Here is a 12267-nt window from a genome sequence, read left to right on the forward strand (position 1 = left end):
TGAATCAAGGGTTGGGATTAGGGGTTAAAACCTGTTGAGTTTTTATTGTTGCCCCTGCTAGGAATGTATTTTGCTCACTACTATCAAGAAGGAAGGAGAGATTTAAAATTTCCACTGACCTGTGAATATAAGGAGACTGAACGAATCAAAACTAGCAGATACCAATAAATACACTGGCATTTGGCTTTGAATGAATTACTCCAATTCTCTTCCTAGGTCAATGAAGATTTGTATGTTAGGAAAACAGTTTTGCTCACAGGTACTCCCTGTTCACAGTGACCACCACTGAGGCAAGAACTTACAAAAATGTGCTCAGTGGAGACGCAGCAATAAACAATAAGAATTCTAAGTATTTTTTAATTTATATTTTTTATTATTGATTAAAAGAAAACCAAGGTTTGAGAACTATGGAGGTTGCCATATTTATTTCCTTTTTAACAATACCAGTAGCCTGGCAGTTTTGTTGATCTTTCTGGTCAATAGGGTCTAAATCACATATCTGAAACAAGCATGCAGTTAATCTTGTCAGATTTGTCAGACATCTGATATGCTTGTTCAGGGTGTATGGCTTAAAGTATTAGAGGCAGAGGATCAGCAGGACAGCCAGGCAATGTGCATTATTTAAAAGAAAATAAGCATGTCAGCCTCCATATCCCTCACCTCAGGTTCCCTTTAAATCCAAAGCCTCTATGCTCATGTATTTCCACATCAACAAAAGAGTTTTTATACCAATTTTGGCAATCATCGCTACAATTCCTGTTACCAGCAACAGGAACTGATGGGATATCCTTCTAGCTGCAACCTAGACTGCAATAAAACTCTCTGGTTAGAGTTCCAAGCTACAGATAAAACTTACCAAGAATATTATCAGGGCAACGAGACACCAGTTAAGAAAACTCTTCCATCTTTGTTTTAGAAACAGCAAATCAAAAGCAATTGGGATCCTGCAAAACAAAAAACAAAATGTTATATTACTTTGCAGTGGAGTCCACCTGTATAACACCAGTCCACACAAAACTGCTTTGTGATAAATGCCAAGATCTTCCCATATGTCCTAGTCCTCAGATTATTATTATTACTGATTTATAAAGCGCCAACATATTCCATGGCGCTGTACAAAGTAAGAAACAAACATGGGGTACATAATACAGACAATGGTGTACACCAATATACAAGATACATAATTAGTGACAAAATACAAAAAATTATACAAAATACAGAATACAAAATACAGAATTGGTAATGACAGTGATAAAAGTAACATGATGAATAAAATGTATAATGATTTCCAAGACACAAAAGGGGGAGAGAGCCCTGCCCTTGCGAGCTTACAATCTAAAGGGAATGGGGGGCAACAAGAGGAGGGGTAGTATACGATAAAATATATAGAGGCAGTGTGTTTTAGGATACCTAGTAGGAGTGCAATTTGGTCTTAGGACTAAGGGACGTGGCCTAAGGTAGCGAATATGCTTGTCGGAACAAATTTGTTTTTAGAGCGTGCTTAAAGGTAACAAAGGTTGACGAGTGACAGATGTGTTGTGGGAGGGCATTCCAGAGGAGGGGTGAAGCGCATGCAAAATCTTGTAAACGTGAATGTGAGGAGGTGATTCTAGAGGACAACAGAAGATCATGTGCAGATCTGAGATTGCAATTGGGTTTGTATCTGGAAATTAGGGAGGATATGTACCGGGGAGAGAGATTGTGGAGAGCTTTGTAGGTTAGGGTTAGGAGTTTGAACTGGATCCTCTGGTTAATTGGCAGCCAGTAAAGAGCTTGACAGAGAGGGTCAGCAGAGGAAGATCGAGAAGAAAGATGAATGAGACGAGTAGCTGAGTTCAGTACCGACTGGAGCGGGGCCAGTTTGTTAGAAGGTAGTCCACAAAGTAGTATGTTGCAGTAGTCCAGACGAGAAATTATAAGAGCATGTATAAACATTTTCGTTGTGTCTTGAGTGAGAGAAGGACGGATGCGAGATATGTTTTTGAGCTGGAGATGGCAGGAGCTGGTTATGGAGTTAACATGAGGAATAAAAGTGAGAGACGAGTCGAATATTACCCCCAAGCACCGTGTTTTGGGAACTGACGCACGGTGGCGTAGTGGTTAGCTCTCTCGCCTTGCAGCGCTGGGTCCCTGGTTCGAATCCCAGCCAGGGCACTATCTGCAAAGAGTTTGTATGTTCTCTCCGTGTCTGCGTGGGTTTCCTCCGGGCACTCCGGTTTCCTTCCACATTCCAATAACATACGGATAAGTTAATTGGCTCTCCCTAAAATTGGCCCTAGACTACAGTACTTACACTACATAATATAGACATATGGCAATGGTAGGGATTAGATTGTGAGCTCCTTTGAGGGACAGTTAGTGACAAGATATATATATATATACACACTGTACAGCGCTGCGTAAAATGTCGGCGCTATATAAATACTAAAAAATAATAATAAAAAATCGGAGTGTTACTAACATTTATTGTTACTTCAGGCAGAGAGGTGGACAGAGACGGTGGAAAAATTATTAGTTCTGTTGTACTCATATTAAGTTTTAGGAAGTGAGAGGACATGAAGGAGGATATAGCAGACAAGCAGTCAGGAACACGTTTGAGGAGGGAGTTAAAGGGACTCCGAGCAGTAGAGAAAGTATGGAAAGATGCATATCATTTTAAAGCTCTCTTTCTCCTCTTTCCAATGATATATAAACCGCCGCCCTACGCCTTTTAGTTTTCGCTATTTTCGCGATTGAAATTGTCATGGCCGCGATTTCAATCGCGAAAATAGAGAAAACTAAAAGGCGTAGGGCAACGATTTAGGTGTCGCCAGAAAGAGGAGAAAGAGATCTTTAAAATGATATCCATCTTTCCATAGTTACTTGTGTTACACAGGCCGACTTGTTCCTAAAGTTAGCAGCTCCATTCTGCTGAATGGAGCTGCTGACACTGGGGAAAGTGTCGTCCTGTGTAATACAAGTAACTATGGAAAGATGGATATCATTTTAAAGCTCTCTTTCTCCTCTTTCTGGCGACACCTAAATCGTCGCTCTACGCCTTTTAGTTTTCTCTATTTTCGCGATTGAATTCGCGGCCACGGCAATTTCAATCGCGAAAATAGCAAAAACTAAAAGGCGTAGGGTGGCGGTTTATATATCATTGGAAAGGGGAGAAAGAGAGCTTTAAAATGATATGCACCTTCCCATAGTTTCTGCACTGCTCGGAGTCCCTTTAAGGTCTGGGGCCGAGAGGTACAGTTGTGTATCGTCTGCATACAGGTGGTATTGAAACCCGAATGAGTTGATTAAGTCACCAAGACCGTACATGTAGAGGGAAAAGAGGAGGGGACCAAGGACAGAGCCTTGAGGAACCCCGACAGACAAAGCATGAAGAGAAGAGTTCTGATCTGAGTAGGAGACTGTGAAGGACCTTCCAAAGAGGTAGGAAGATAACCATGTGAGAGCGAGGCCCTTTATTCATACATTTGAAAGTATTTGTAAGAGTAGGGTGTGGTCGACAGTATCAAATGTTGATGACAGGTCAAGAAGGATGAGTATGGAAAATTGACCTTTGGATTTAGCTGTAAGAAGGTCATTGGCCACTTTGGTAAGGGCCATTTCCGTGGTGGTTAGAACGAAAGCCAGACTGGAACTGATCATGTAGGGAGTTAGCAGATAAATAATGGCTTAATTCTGCATGTATATTGAGTTCAAGTAGTTTGGATGCAAATGGGAGAAGTGACACTGGGCGGTAGTTGGCAAGTGTGGTAGGATCTAGAGATGTTTTTTTAAAGAGACACTAAAGCGAAAAAAAATGATGATATTATGATTTGTATGTGTAGTACAGCTAAGAAATAAAACATTAAGATCAGATACATCAGTCTAATTGTTTCCAGTACAGGAAGAGTTAAGAAACTCCAGTTGTTATCTCTATGGAAAAAAGTCATTAATCTCTGCGACTTTCAAAGTCGTGGAGAGGGCTGTTATCTGACTTTTATTATCTCAACTGTTAGTTAATTTTTTACTTTTTCTCTGACAGAGGAGATGTCATTTGTTCACAGACTGCTCTGAAAGAATCATTTTGAATGCTGAGTGTTGTGTAATCTGCACATATTAGAGAACGATGCAATGTTAGAAAAAACACTGTATACCTGAAAATAAAAAATATGAGAATATTTTCTTTGCTGCTAATTTTCTAGAAATTATTCATAGTACACAACCAATTCATTATATCATATCTTTTTTTTCGCTTCAGTGTCTCTTTAAGTAGTGGTGTAACAACAGCCTTTTTGAGTGGGGACTGAAAGCTCAGCATTTAACACCATTGTACCTAGCCAGCTGACCAACAAATTCCATGCACTAGGTCTTGCTCCCTCCATATGTACTTGGTTATTGGACTTCCTTACTAATCGCCCTCAAACTGTCAGACTAGGAAAACAGACAACCTCCACCCTTACCCTGAGCACTGGCGTCCCACAGGGCTGTGTATTAAGCCCTCTCCTCTATGCACTTTTCACCCATGACTGCCAGCCTATCCATATCTCAAACGTAATTGTTAAGTTTGCAGATGATACGACTGTCATTGGGCTTATATCAGACAATGAGGAAGCTGCATACAGAGAAGAAGTTAGGAACCTGACGGCATGGTGCGACATTAACAACCTGTTATTAAATACAAAGAAGACCAAAGAAATTATTCTGGACTTTAGGACCACCAAAAAGACTACTCACCTACCGCTAATGATCAATGCAGAGGCTGTGGAGAGAGTTTCCAGCTTCAAATTTTTGGGAGTCACCATCGCAGAGAACCTGTCCTGGGCTGACAATGCTTTAGCTCTAACTGGCAAAGCACAACAACGCCTCTACTTTCTGAGAAAACTAAGGAGCGCTAACCTCCCACAGAAGCTGCTGGTTAATTTCTACAGATGCACTATAGAAAGCGTTCTGACCAATTGCATGACGGCCTGGTACAACAGCTGCACGAAGGCTACTAGAGAAGCCCTGCAGCGAGTTGTTAAAACAGCAGAAGCCATTATTGGCACTGAACTACCATCACTGGAACTTTTGTATAATACTCGCAGCTTGAGAAGGGCCAAAAACATTATCAAAGACAACACTCACCCTGGAAATGCCTTGTTTGAGCTCCATCCATCAGGTAAACGTTTTAGATCAACCCGCACACACACAAACAGACTGAAAGACAGCTTTTTCCCATCCGCCATAAACTTGATAAACTCTGAATCCTCTCTGAAATAATTAACACTGTGTACAAATTGTTTAAACATCTGTAATACCTGGCATACTTGTATAATTTCTTCTCTTCCCTGTTACTATCACTATGTTCCCTATATGCACCGTGGGGTTGTCATGAAAAGTAATTTCGTTGTGTTACACAATGACAAAGTGAATTGAATTGAATTGAAAGATGCCAGTGGAGAGGGACAGGTTAAATAGCGATGATAGTGCAGGCATGAGAGATGAGGATAGCTGTGGAATTAAATGGGAGGGAATAGGATCCAAAGAACAGGTGGTTAGATTAGCTTTGGATATTATAGAGAAGAGAGAATGTTTAGAGAGTGGAGAGAAGGCAGTTAGAGAACAGTCAATGAGAGGCGTGGAGGTGGGATTTGAGGGCTGCATGGAGAATTCACTTCTGATTTTCTCAATTTTATCAGTGAAATATGTTGCAAATTCTTCGGCTGATAAGCAAGATGGAGGAGGAGGAGGAGGATGGAAAACAGAGTTGAAGGTGCTGAACAAGCGTTTTGAATTGTGTAAATGGGCGGATATTAGGGAAGAAAAATAAGACTGTTTTGCCACAGAGAGTGCGTTTCTGAAGTTGTTCAAGGCTATTTTATATTAGATGAAGTCCTAACTTGTGTTACTTTTACTCCAATGCAGTTTAGCTGCTCTAGAGCCTAGGTTCTCAACGTGTGGTACGCGTACCCCAGGGGGTACTTCTGATGGTTCCAGGGGGTACTTGGGCTCGATATACTAAACCAAGAATTAAAAAAATTAAGTTTTAGAAAATGATACATCTTATTTAAACACCACCAAATTAGTGTTTTAGTTAAATAAAAGCAATAGTAAATGTTTGGAAATTGTTTAGAACAAATTATCAAGTACAACGATTCCATATATAATTGTAAAGGGGTACTTGTGATAATGTTTGCTAAGTTAGGGGGTACTTGGTGAGTACAGGGTTTTAAAAGAGGTACCTACCAATAAAATGTTGAAAAACACTGCTCTAGAGCATCTATTTAACTGTTTAGTGGCTTTGGTCATCCAGGGTTGGCGACTGACACGGTGGGGGCAGACATTGACGAGGGGGGCAAAGTCATCCATGACTTTTGTAATTGAGCTGTTGTAGTGTATAGCAGCTATGTCTGGGTCAGTGAAGGATTGTGTGAGGAGAGGTGCCAGGGCATCAGAGACAGATTGCATGTCTATGTGTTTATGTTTCAGATCTGGACATCTGCTGTACACAATGGGAGAGAGCCCAACAATCCTCTTTAGTATATCATATTACAAAGAACACAAGTGGATCAGTGCTAACACACAACATTGGGCAAAAAGACTCAAATATGATTATTGAGAACAGAACCCAGATCTATTGCACAGTGATGAATCCACCACAGTCTCAGGAATAAAACTATTTCACCACTTCAGTCTCCAGTTATAACTTAAACACTCTTTGATGGAATGACTTTGTGATGGCAAAAACACAACACCGAACAGACAAAATATGAATCATGGTTACACTACTTATGAGGGTCATTGTTACATAACTTGGTATCACTCGGTATTGGGTGAGAGGAGGGGAGGAACTGTGGAAACACTAGTTATATGGAGAAATTGATGACTGCCCTTGTTATAAGCAAGCATGGTGGGTAAGTAACTAGTAGCACTAGGATCCCACCAGGTTTCAGTATATTCAGTAGCCTGTATGATCTCTTGGTGTGGGTTGTCTCTTTGCACTCCGGTTTCCATTCGCATGCCAAAAAAGGCGTTTCTCAATGAGGAGGAACTATTGTCATGACACCTTTTGGAACTGCTTAATTTATAACTGCACCTTTAGCCATCATTACCCTAAATCAGTCCATTATGTCATTATTCAAATCTGCACACATACATTTCTTATACTAAATTTTTACCAATGTTTTATGTCTGCTTAATGATGCCCATAGATGGTACAATTTTTTTCATTTTGTTTCGATTAGACCATTTTGTTCGATTATTCCGTTATTATTCTAACAATTTCCGATCGGATTGTTATTGAAAAAAAAAGTATAATTGATTATTTTTTCTTGATCAAAAAAGATTCTTTAAAACTTTCATTTGAAACTGGAAAATTGAACGTTTTTATTGTACTGTGTATGGGCACCATTAGAATGACAAGTACACACAGAGAATGAGGAGGCATTATTGAACTCAGAATTGAAGTTACAGTTGCAGTATTGCTGCGGTGAACTCTAGTTGTATTCAAATTTTCTGCTTAGTAGTTGGCCATTCAGAAAAAGAAACAAGAAAAATCATTCTTTTCGACTTAATTATGTGATGATGTTGATGCCTGTATCATCCGGCTGCTCAGGCTTCTAAGACACTGGTACACACTATCTCCATGAGGAAATTACATCCTGTAGCAATGAAAGCCTGATGTGCAGAAAGTCTATTGACTGGAGGCAACTTGACAAAAACTGGTCAAGGAATAAAAAAAAAAAGCACTCTGTGGGCCATATGCAATTCACTTTTTCACCTGAGTTTTCTCCTAGGTGATATTTTCACAACTTGTAAATAAAAAGTCTTTTACACCCCCAGAAAGCAAACAAATACTCAAAATAGATTTCACAGTACCTTTTCACCTACTTTTCGGTACTTTTTTAGTTGAAAACTGCTGGAAAGTTATTTTAAATCGAAGGTGAAAAATTATCTCCTAGGAGAAAACGCAGGTGAAAAAGTGAATTGCATATGGCCCTGTATGTGTCTACACCATACATGTCAAACTCTGGCCCGCGGGCCAAATTTGGTCCTCAGAGCCATTCAAATTGGCCCTCAAGTGGTTTCACCACTTTGCATTATGTTTGGCCCACTCTAGACCACCAGGTAAGCTATATTGGAGGTGAAGCCCTAGAACACCAGGGAAGCCATATGGGGAGGTAGGAGGAAAGCACTAAACACTAGGGAACTGTATAGGGGAGGGTGGGGGTCTCTAGACACCAGGGAACAGTATAGAGGAGGGAGGACCACTAGACACCAGAGAAATTTATATGGGAGGAACTACAGCAACTGGGTCCCAGTGTTCTAGGTCCCAATGTACAATTTCGGCCCTCTTTGTATTTGAGTTTGACACCCGTGGTCTACACAGATCTATTGCGCCTGGAGTAAGGCATTAAGTAGGCTTGCAATGCATTTTAGTAAATCCATAAAGGCCTAATGCAAGTGAGAAACATTTTTTACTAATCAGTGTTATTGGTGTTCCATAACATGGGCTATGGGTGCACTCAGTGTTATGTAATCACTGTGTGAGAAGAGAGCTCCTATGCACTGTGACTGGAATTGAAACTGTGGAAGATCATGTTGCCACACTGTTGAAAAGGCTCATTATATTTATTTTCTTGCCTTACAAGTAGTATGTGGCTGTTATACTGTGTAGCTAGATTGGCATTCCTTTAACTGTTGAGATTCATAGAGGCATCTGTAACATGGAGTAAATTGCTCTCTCACTTTTACATACTGTATACTGGTGCTGTACTGTATGTGGTACCCAGTATATAACAGTATATAGCTGATTGACCGGTTGGATTGGTGAACGCTCCCTCTCCATAAGTGGATTGGTCAGCTCTCCTTGTCTACCTGTTTATCAGAGCTGTGTGGAAGAATAGATCGCGCTGTACCCATAAAGCACGCCTCTTTCGCCCGTCTGGCCCGCCCTTGTATCCTATTTACCTCCTTCTCTGCCTCTCAGATCTTGCACATTTGCGCCTACACTACAGTCCTCAGCAGCGAGATCTGAGAGTCGGTAACATGATAAGTGTATCGACCTGCATCAATGACACCCAGCGTAAAAGAGGACCCCTGACTTTTCAGAAGATTTTCAAGGGTTAAAAAGTAGTTTTATACGCCAGAATATACAGTATGTGCACTCCGCTTTACACTGTCCCCTTGTTTGGTATTAAAATGGTGCTGAAGGGTGGTGTCCAGGAGTATTCTGGTGTTCCAACACTAATGCAGAGTAAATGGAGAAACCAACCAGATGGAATATAAATAGTTATCAGTTAGAATATGAACAGTTAGTAAAAAGCACATCATTTCATATTTTCCAGGATCTGAATTCTCACGCCACCACCAATCCTAGTATGTCTAAAGACTTTATACTGCAGTGGCTGACCATGCTACTTACCCAAGAACAGCGCTGAACGGCCAACCCCATATAGCTCCAGCAGCCACACCGAGCACTGCCACAGAGACCTTCTCCATATACCAGCCTGTCATGGCTATTACTGTGGTATACATACAGAAACTGCTGGGGAGATATGCTGCCAAGAGAAAGCATGCATGTTAACACTTACATACAACACAGTAGGTCTAGAACATTCCTAGTTTGATGTGGGCATTTTCACACTTAGTATGAGATGAACGCAACTGATTATGTTTTTCACTTTATCTTTGCAAAAGTTGTAAGTTTTTTTAAAATTATTATTACTTTTCTTGTAGATTTTTTCAGTAAACAAAGTACAGCTCATGTTCCGTCTGTAGGAAGGAGGACGTGGACATGCGGTAGTGAGTGGTGGAATGTGTCCCATAGGACGCCTATTACATCGGTGACACGTATAGGATCCCCAGACTTCTGGGTAATTTAACACCCCCCCCCCCTACCCCGCAGGCACAGGTGCATTAATTAACCTACATTAGCATTCCGAATTCGAGTACTTCTGTACTTGAAAGCCCATCCCTGGTTGCAAGGCATTTAGAACCATTATGTGCTCCTGCTGATTGCAATTTTGCTGGACACTGAGCATATTGTACGCATGATATTGTGACTATTTGGTCAAGCACTGTTCTATTTGGTTAACTTACTTATGATATGCATCTAATCGACTAGAGGCTTGTGGTAATCACTGATGGACTGCTGCTGTGCATGTGCTACAGTTGTGGCTAGCATCTGTAGGTAGATACTACCTGGTAGATCATTTGCCATTGGTAATTTCAAAGTAGCTTGCAAAGTGAAAAATTGTGGGCACCTCTGGTATTATACCATCACTGCCTCATTACCAAGAAAAGATGAAGTTCACACTTACCAGCAGCCGAGCAGAACATCCCTGTGCTGAGGACCAGAAAGGCCAACATCAGTCGCCCAACATGGAGTCCAAACTTTTTGCATACTGCTCTAGAAGAATGACATAAGAGCATTCATTAAAATAACTTATTTATATACGGGAGTACTGTAGATAATGCTTAAAGCTTAAAGTAAACCAGAGACGAAGCACCCTCATGTATTTTACCATATACTGTATATCAGTGGGAACATTAAAGAAAACACCTACCCTGCTCTCTGTTTCATTCTTCACTGCTCAGCCTGCCTGGTATCAGCCCTGATAAAATCCTCGACTGATCGTTCAGTCTGGCTTTGCTCAGGAATCATTACAGCTGAGTCTGTGTTCCCTGATGTCTTTTCAAGCCCAAGCCTGCCCCCTTCTGGTTTTGCTATAATGACTCAGCTATAATGATTGCTGAGCAAAGCCAGGCTGAATGCTCAATTGGAGATTTTATCAGGGCTGATAACAAGCAGGCTGAGTAGGGAAGGATGAAGCAAAGAGCAGGGTTGGTGTTTTCTCTAATGTTCCCACTGATATATATGGTAAAATACATGAGGGTGCTGCAGCAAGTGCGCTGAAAGGGTAACTGCTGTAGCTCCGCCCTCGGTCAGTGACATGCTCCCTGCTGGACAGGAAGTACATTATTGGTTTCTGAAAAAACGGCACATCCGCGCTGCCATGTTACAGAAACAATCCAAATAGATTGTTACGGTGCCCCTGCCTCCAATGCAATTGTGTGCCAATTGGCACCACTCGGCAATGCACTGCTGAGTCTGCATTGCCTTTGCTGAACCACTTTCATTGCAATGCATCGCACCTCTGGTACTGTGGCCAGTCTCAGAGTTTAATGGCCACTGCGACGTGGGAGCGGCGGGGGAGAGTACCGCAACAGGATGCAACACACTCGTGTACAAGTGGCCTTAATAAACACACACACATAAAATCAGTGAATGCATTTGAAATCAACTGCTGAAGCCTATGACTGCCGATCGTGCCGATTGGCAGGCAGGGATCAGAGCCCACCAACAGAAAGCTCTGTTGGTGGGCAGAAAAAGGGGGGGGGGGAGTTAATCACGTGTGCTGAGTTGTACGGCCCTGCAGTGAGGCCTTAAAGATGCAGTGGCCTAATTAGTAAAAAATGGCCTGGTCACTAGGGGGATTTAAAGGAGTTATCAGGGAAAAAAATAATAAAACAATCTCTACTTACCCGGGGCTTCCTCCAGCCCCAAGCTCCCAGCATGTCCCTCGCCGCAGCTCTGCCCGCAGCCGTTCGCTGCAGCTCCGTCCCGGTCCCAGGCAATGACGTGTACTGCGCCTGCACGAGCAGCGCTGTCAATCACCGCCACGTGGATCAGAGCAGACTGCGCAGGCCGCTCTGATCCACGTGGCGGTGATTAACAGCAGCTCCGTCCCGGTCCCAGGCAATGACGTGTACTGCGCCTGCACGAGCGGCGCTGTTAATCACCGCCACGTGGATCAGAGCGGCCTGCGCAGGCGCAGTAGTTCTGCGCCTGCGCCGTCTGCTCTGATCCACGTGGCGGTGATTGACAGCGCCGCTCGTGCAGGCGCAGTACACGTCATCGGCGGGGACCGGGACGGAGGTGCGGCGAACGGCTGCGGGCAGAGCTGCGGTGAGGGACATGCTGGGAGCTTGGGGCTGGAGGAAGCCCCGGGTAAGTAGCGATTGTTTTATTATTTTTTCCCTGATAACTCCTTTAAGCACCTGGTCCTTAAAAATACCCATTGCGGATCCAAAGCATTAGGTCAAGGAGGAAAGAAGCATAGAGAGGCAAATGTATTTGATGTGGATGGGGAAAACAACACTACAAAGACAACTTGTTGGTACTAAACAAAAAAAATAAAATTGAAGAACCACAATAAGAGTAAATTGCTGCCATTGTTTATGTAATATCAAGCAAAATCAAGAGTTTTAATAAAAGTTTGGCCACTTATGCCTGTTGTATGGCCAGGT

General features: G+C 42.2%; 1 protein-coding gene across 3 annotated transcripts in view; it reads right to left on the reverse strand.

The window, feature by feature from the left end:
- The window catches only part of ALG9 (ALG9 alpha-1,2-mannosyltransferase), a 177124-nt gene that overhangs the window by 143647 nt on the left and 21210 nt on the right, over positions 1 to 12267 (reverse strand). For all 3 annotated transcript variants that reach the window (XM_068240939.1, XM_068240937.1, XM_068240940.1), the window contains exons 5-7: positions 10278 to 10366; positions 9380 to 9515; positions 857 to 944 (exon numbers count right to left, since the gene is read on the reverse strand). In XM_068240939.1, coding sequence (XP_068097040.1) covers positions 857 to 944; positions 9380 to 9515; positions 10278 to 10366 — 313 coding nt within the window. The remainder of the gene's footprint in view (positions 1 to 856; positions 945 to 9379; positions 9516 to 10277; positions 10367 to 12267) is intronic.

Source organism: Hyperolius riggenbachi, chromosome 6 (genome assembly GCF_040937935.1).
Source record: "Hyperolius riggenbachi isolate aHypRig1 chromosome 6, aHypRig1.pri, whole genome shotgun sequence".
Lineage (NCBI taxonomy): Eukaryota > Metazoa > Chordata > Amphibia > Anura > Hyperoliidae > Hyperolius > Hyperolius riggenbachi.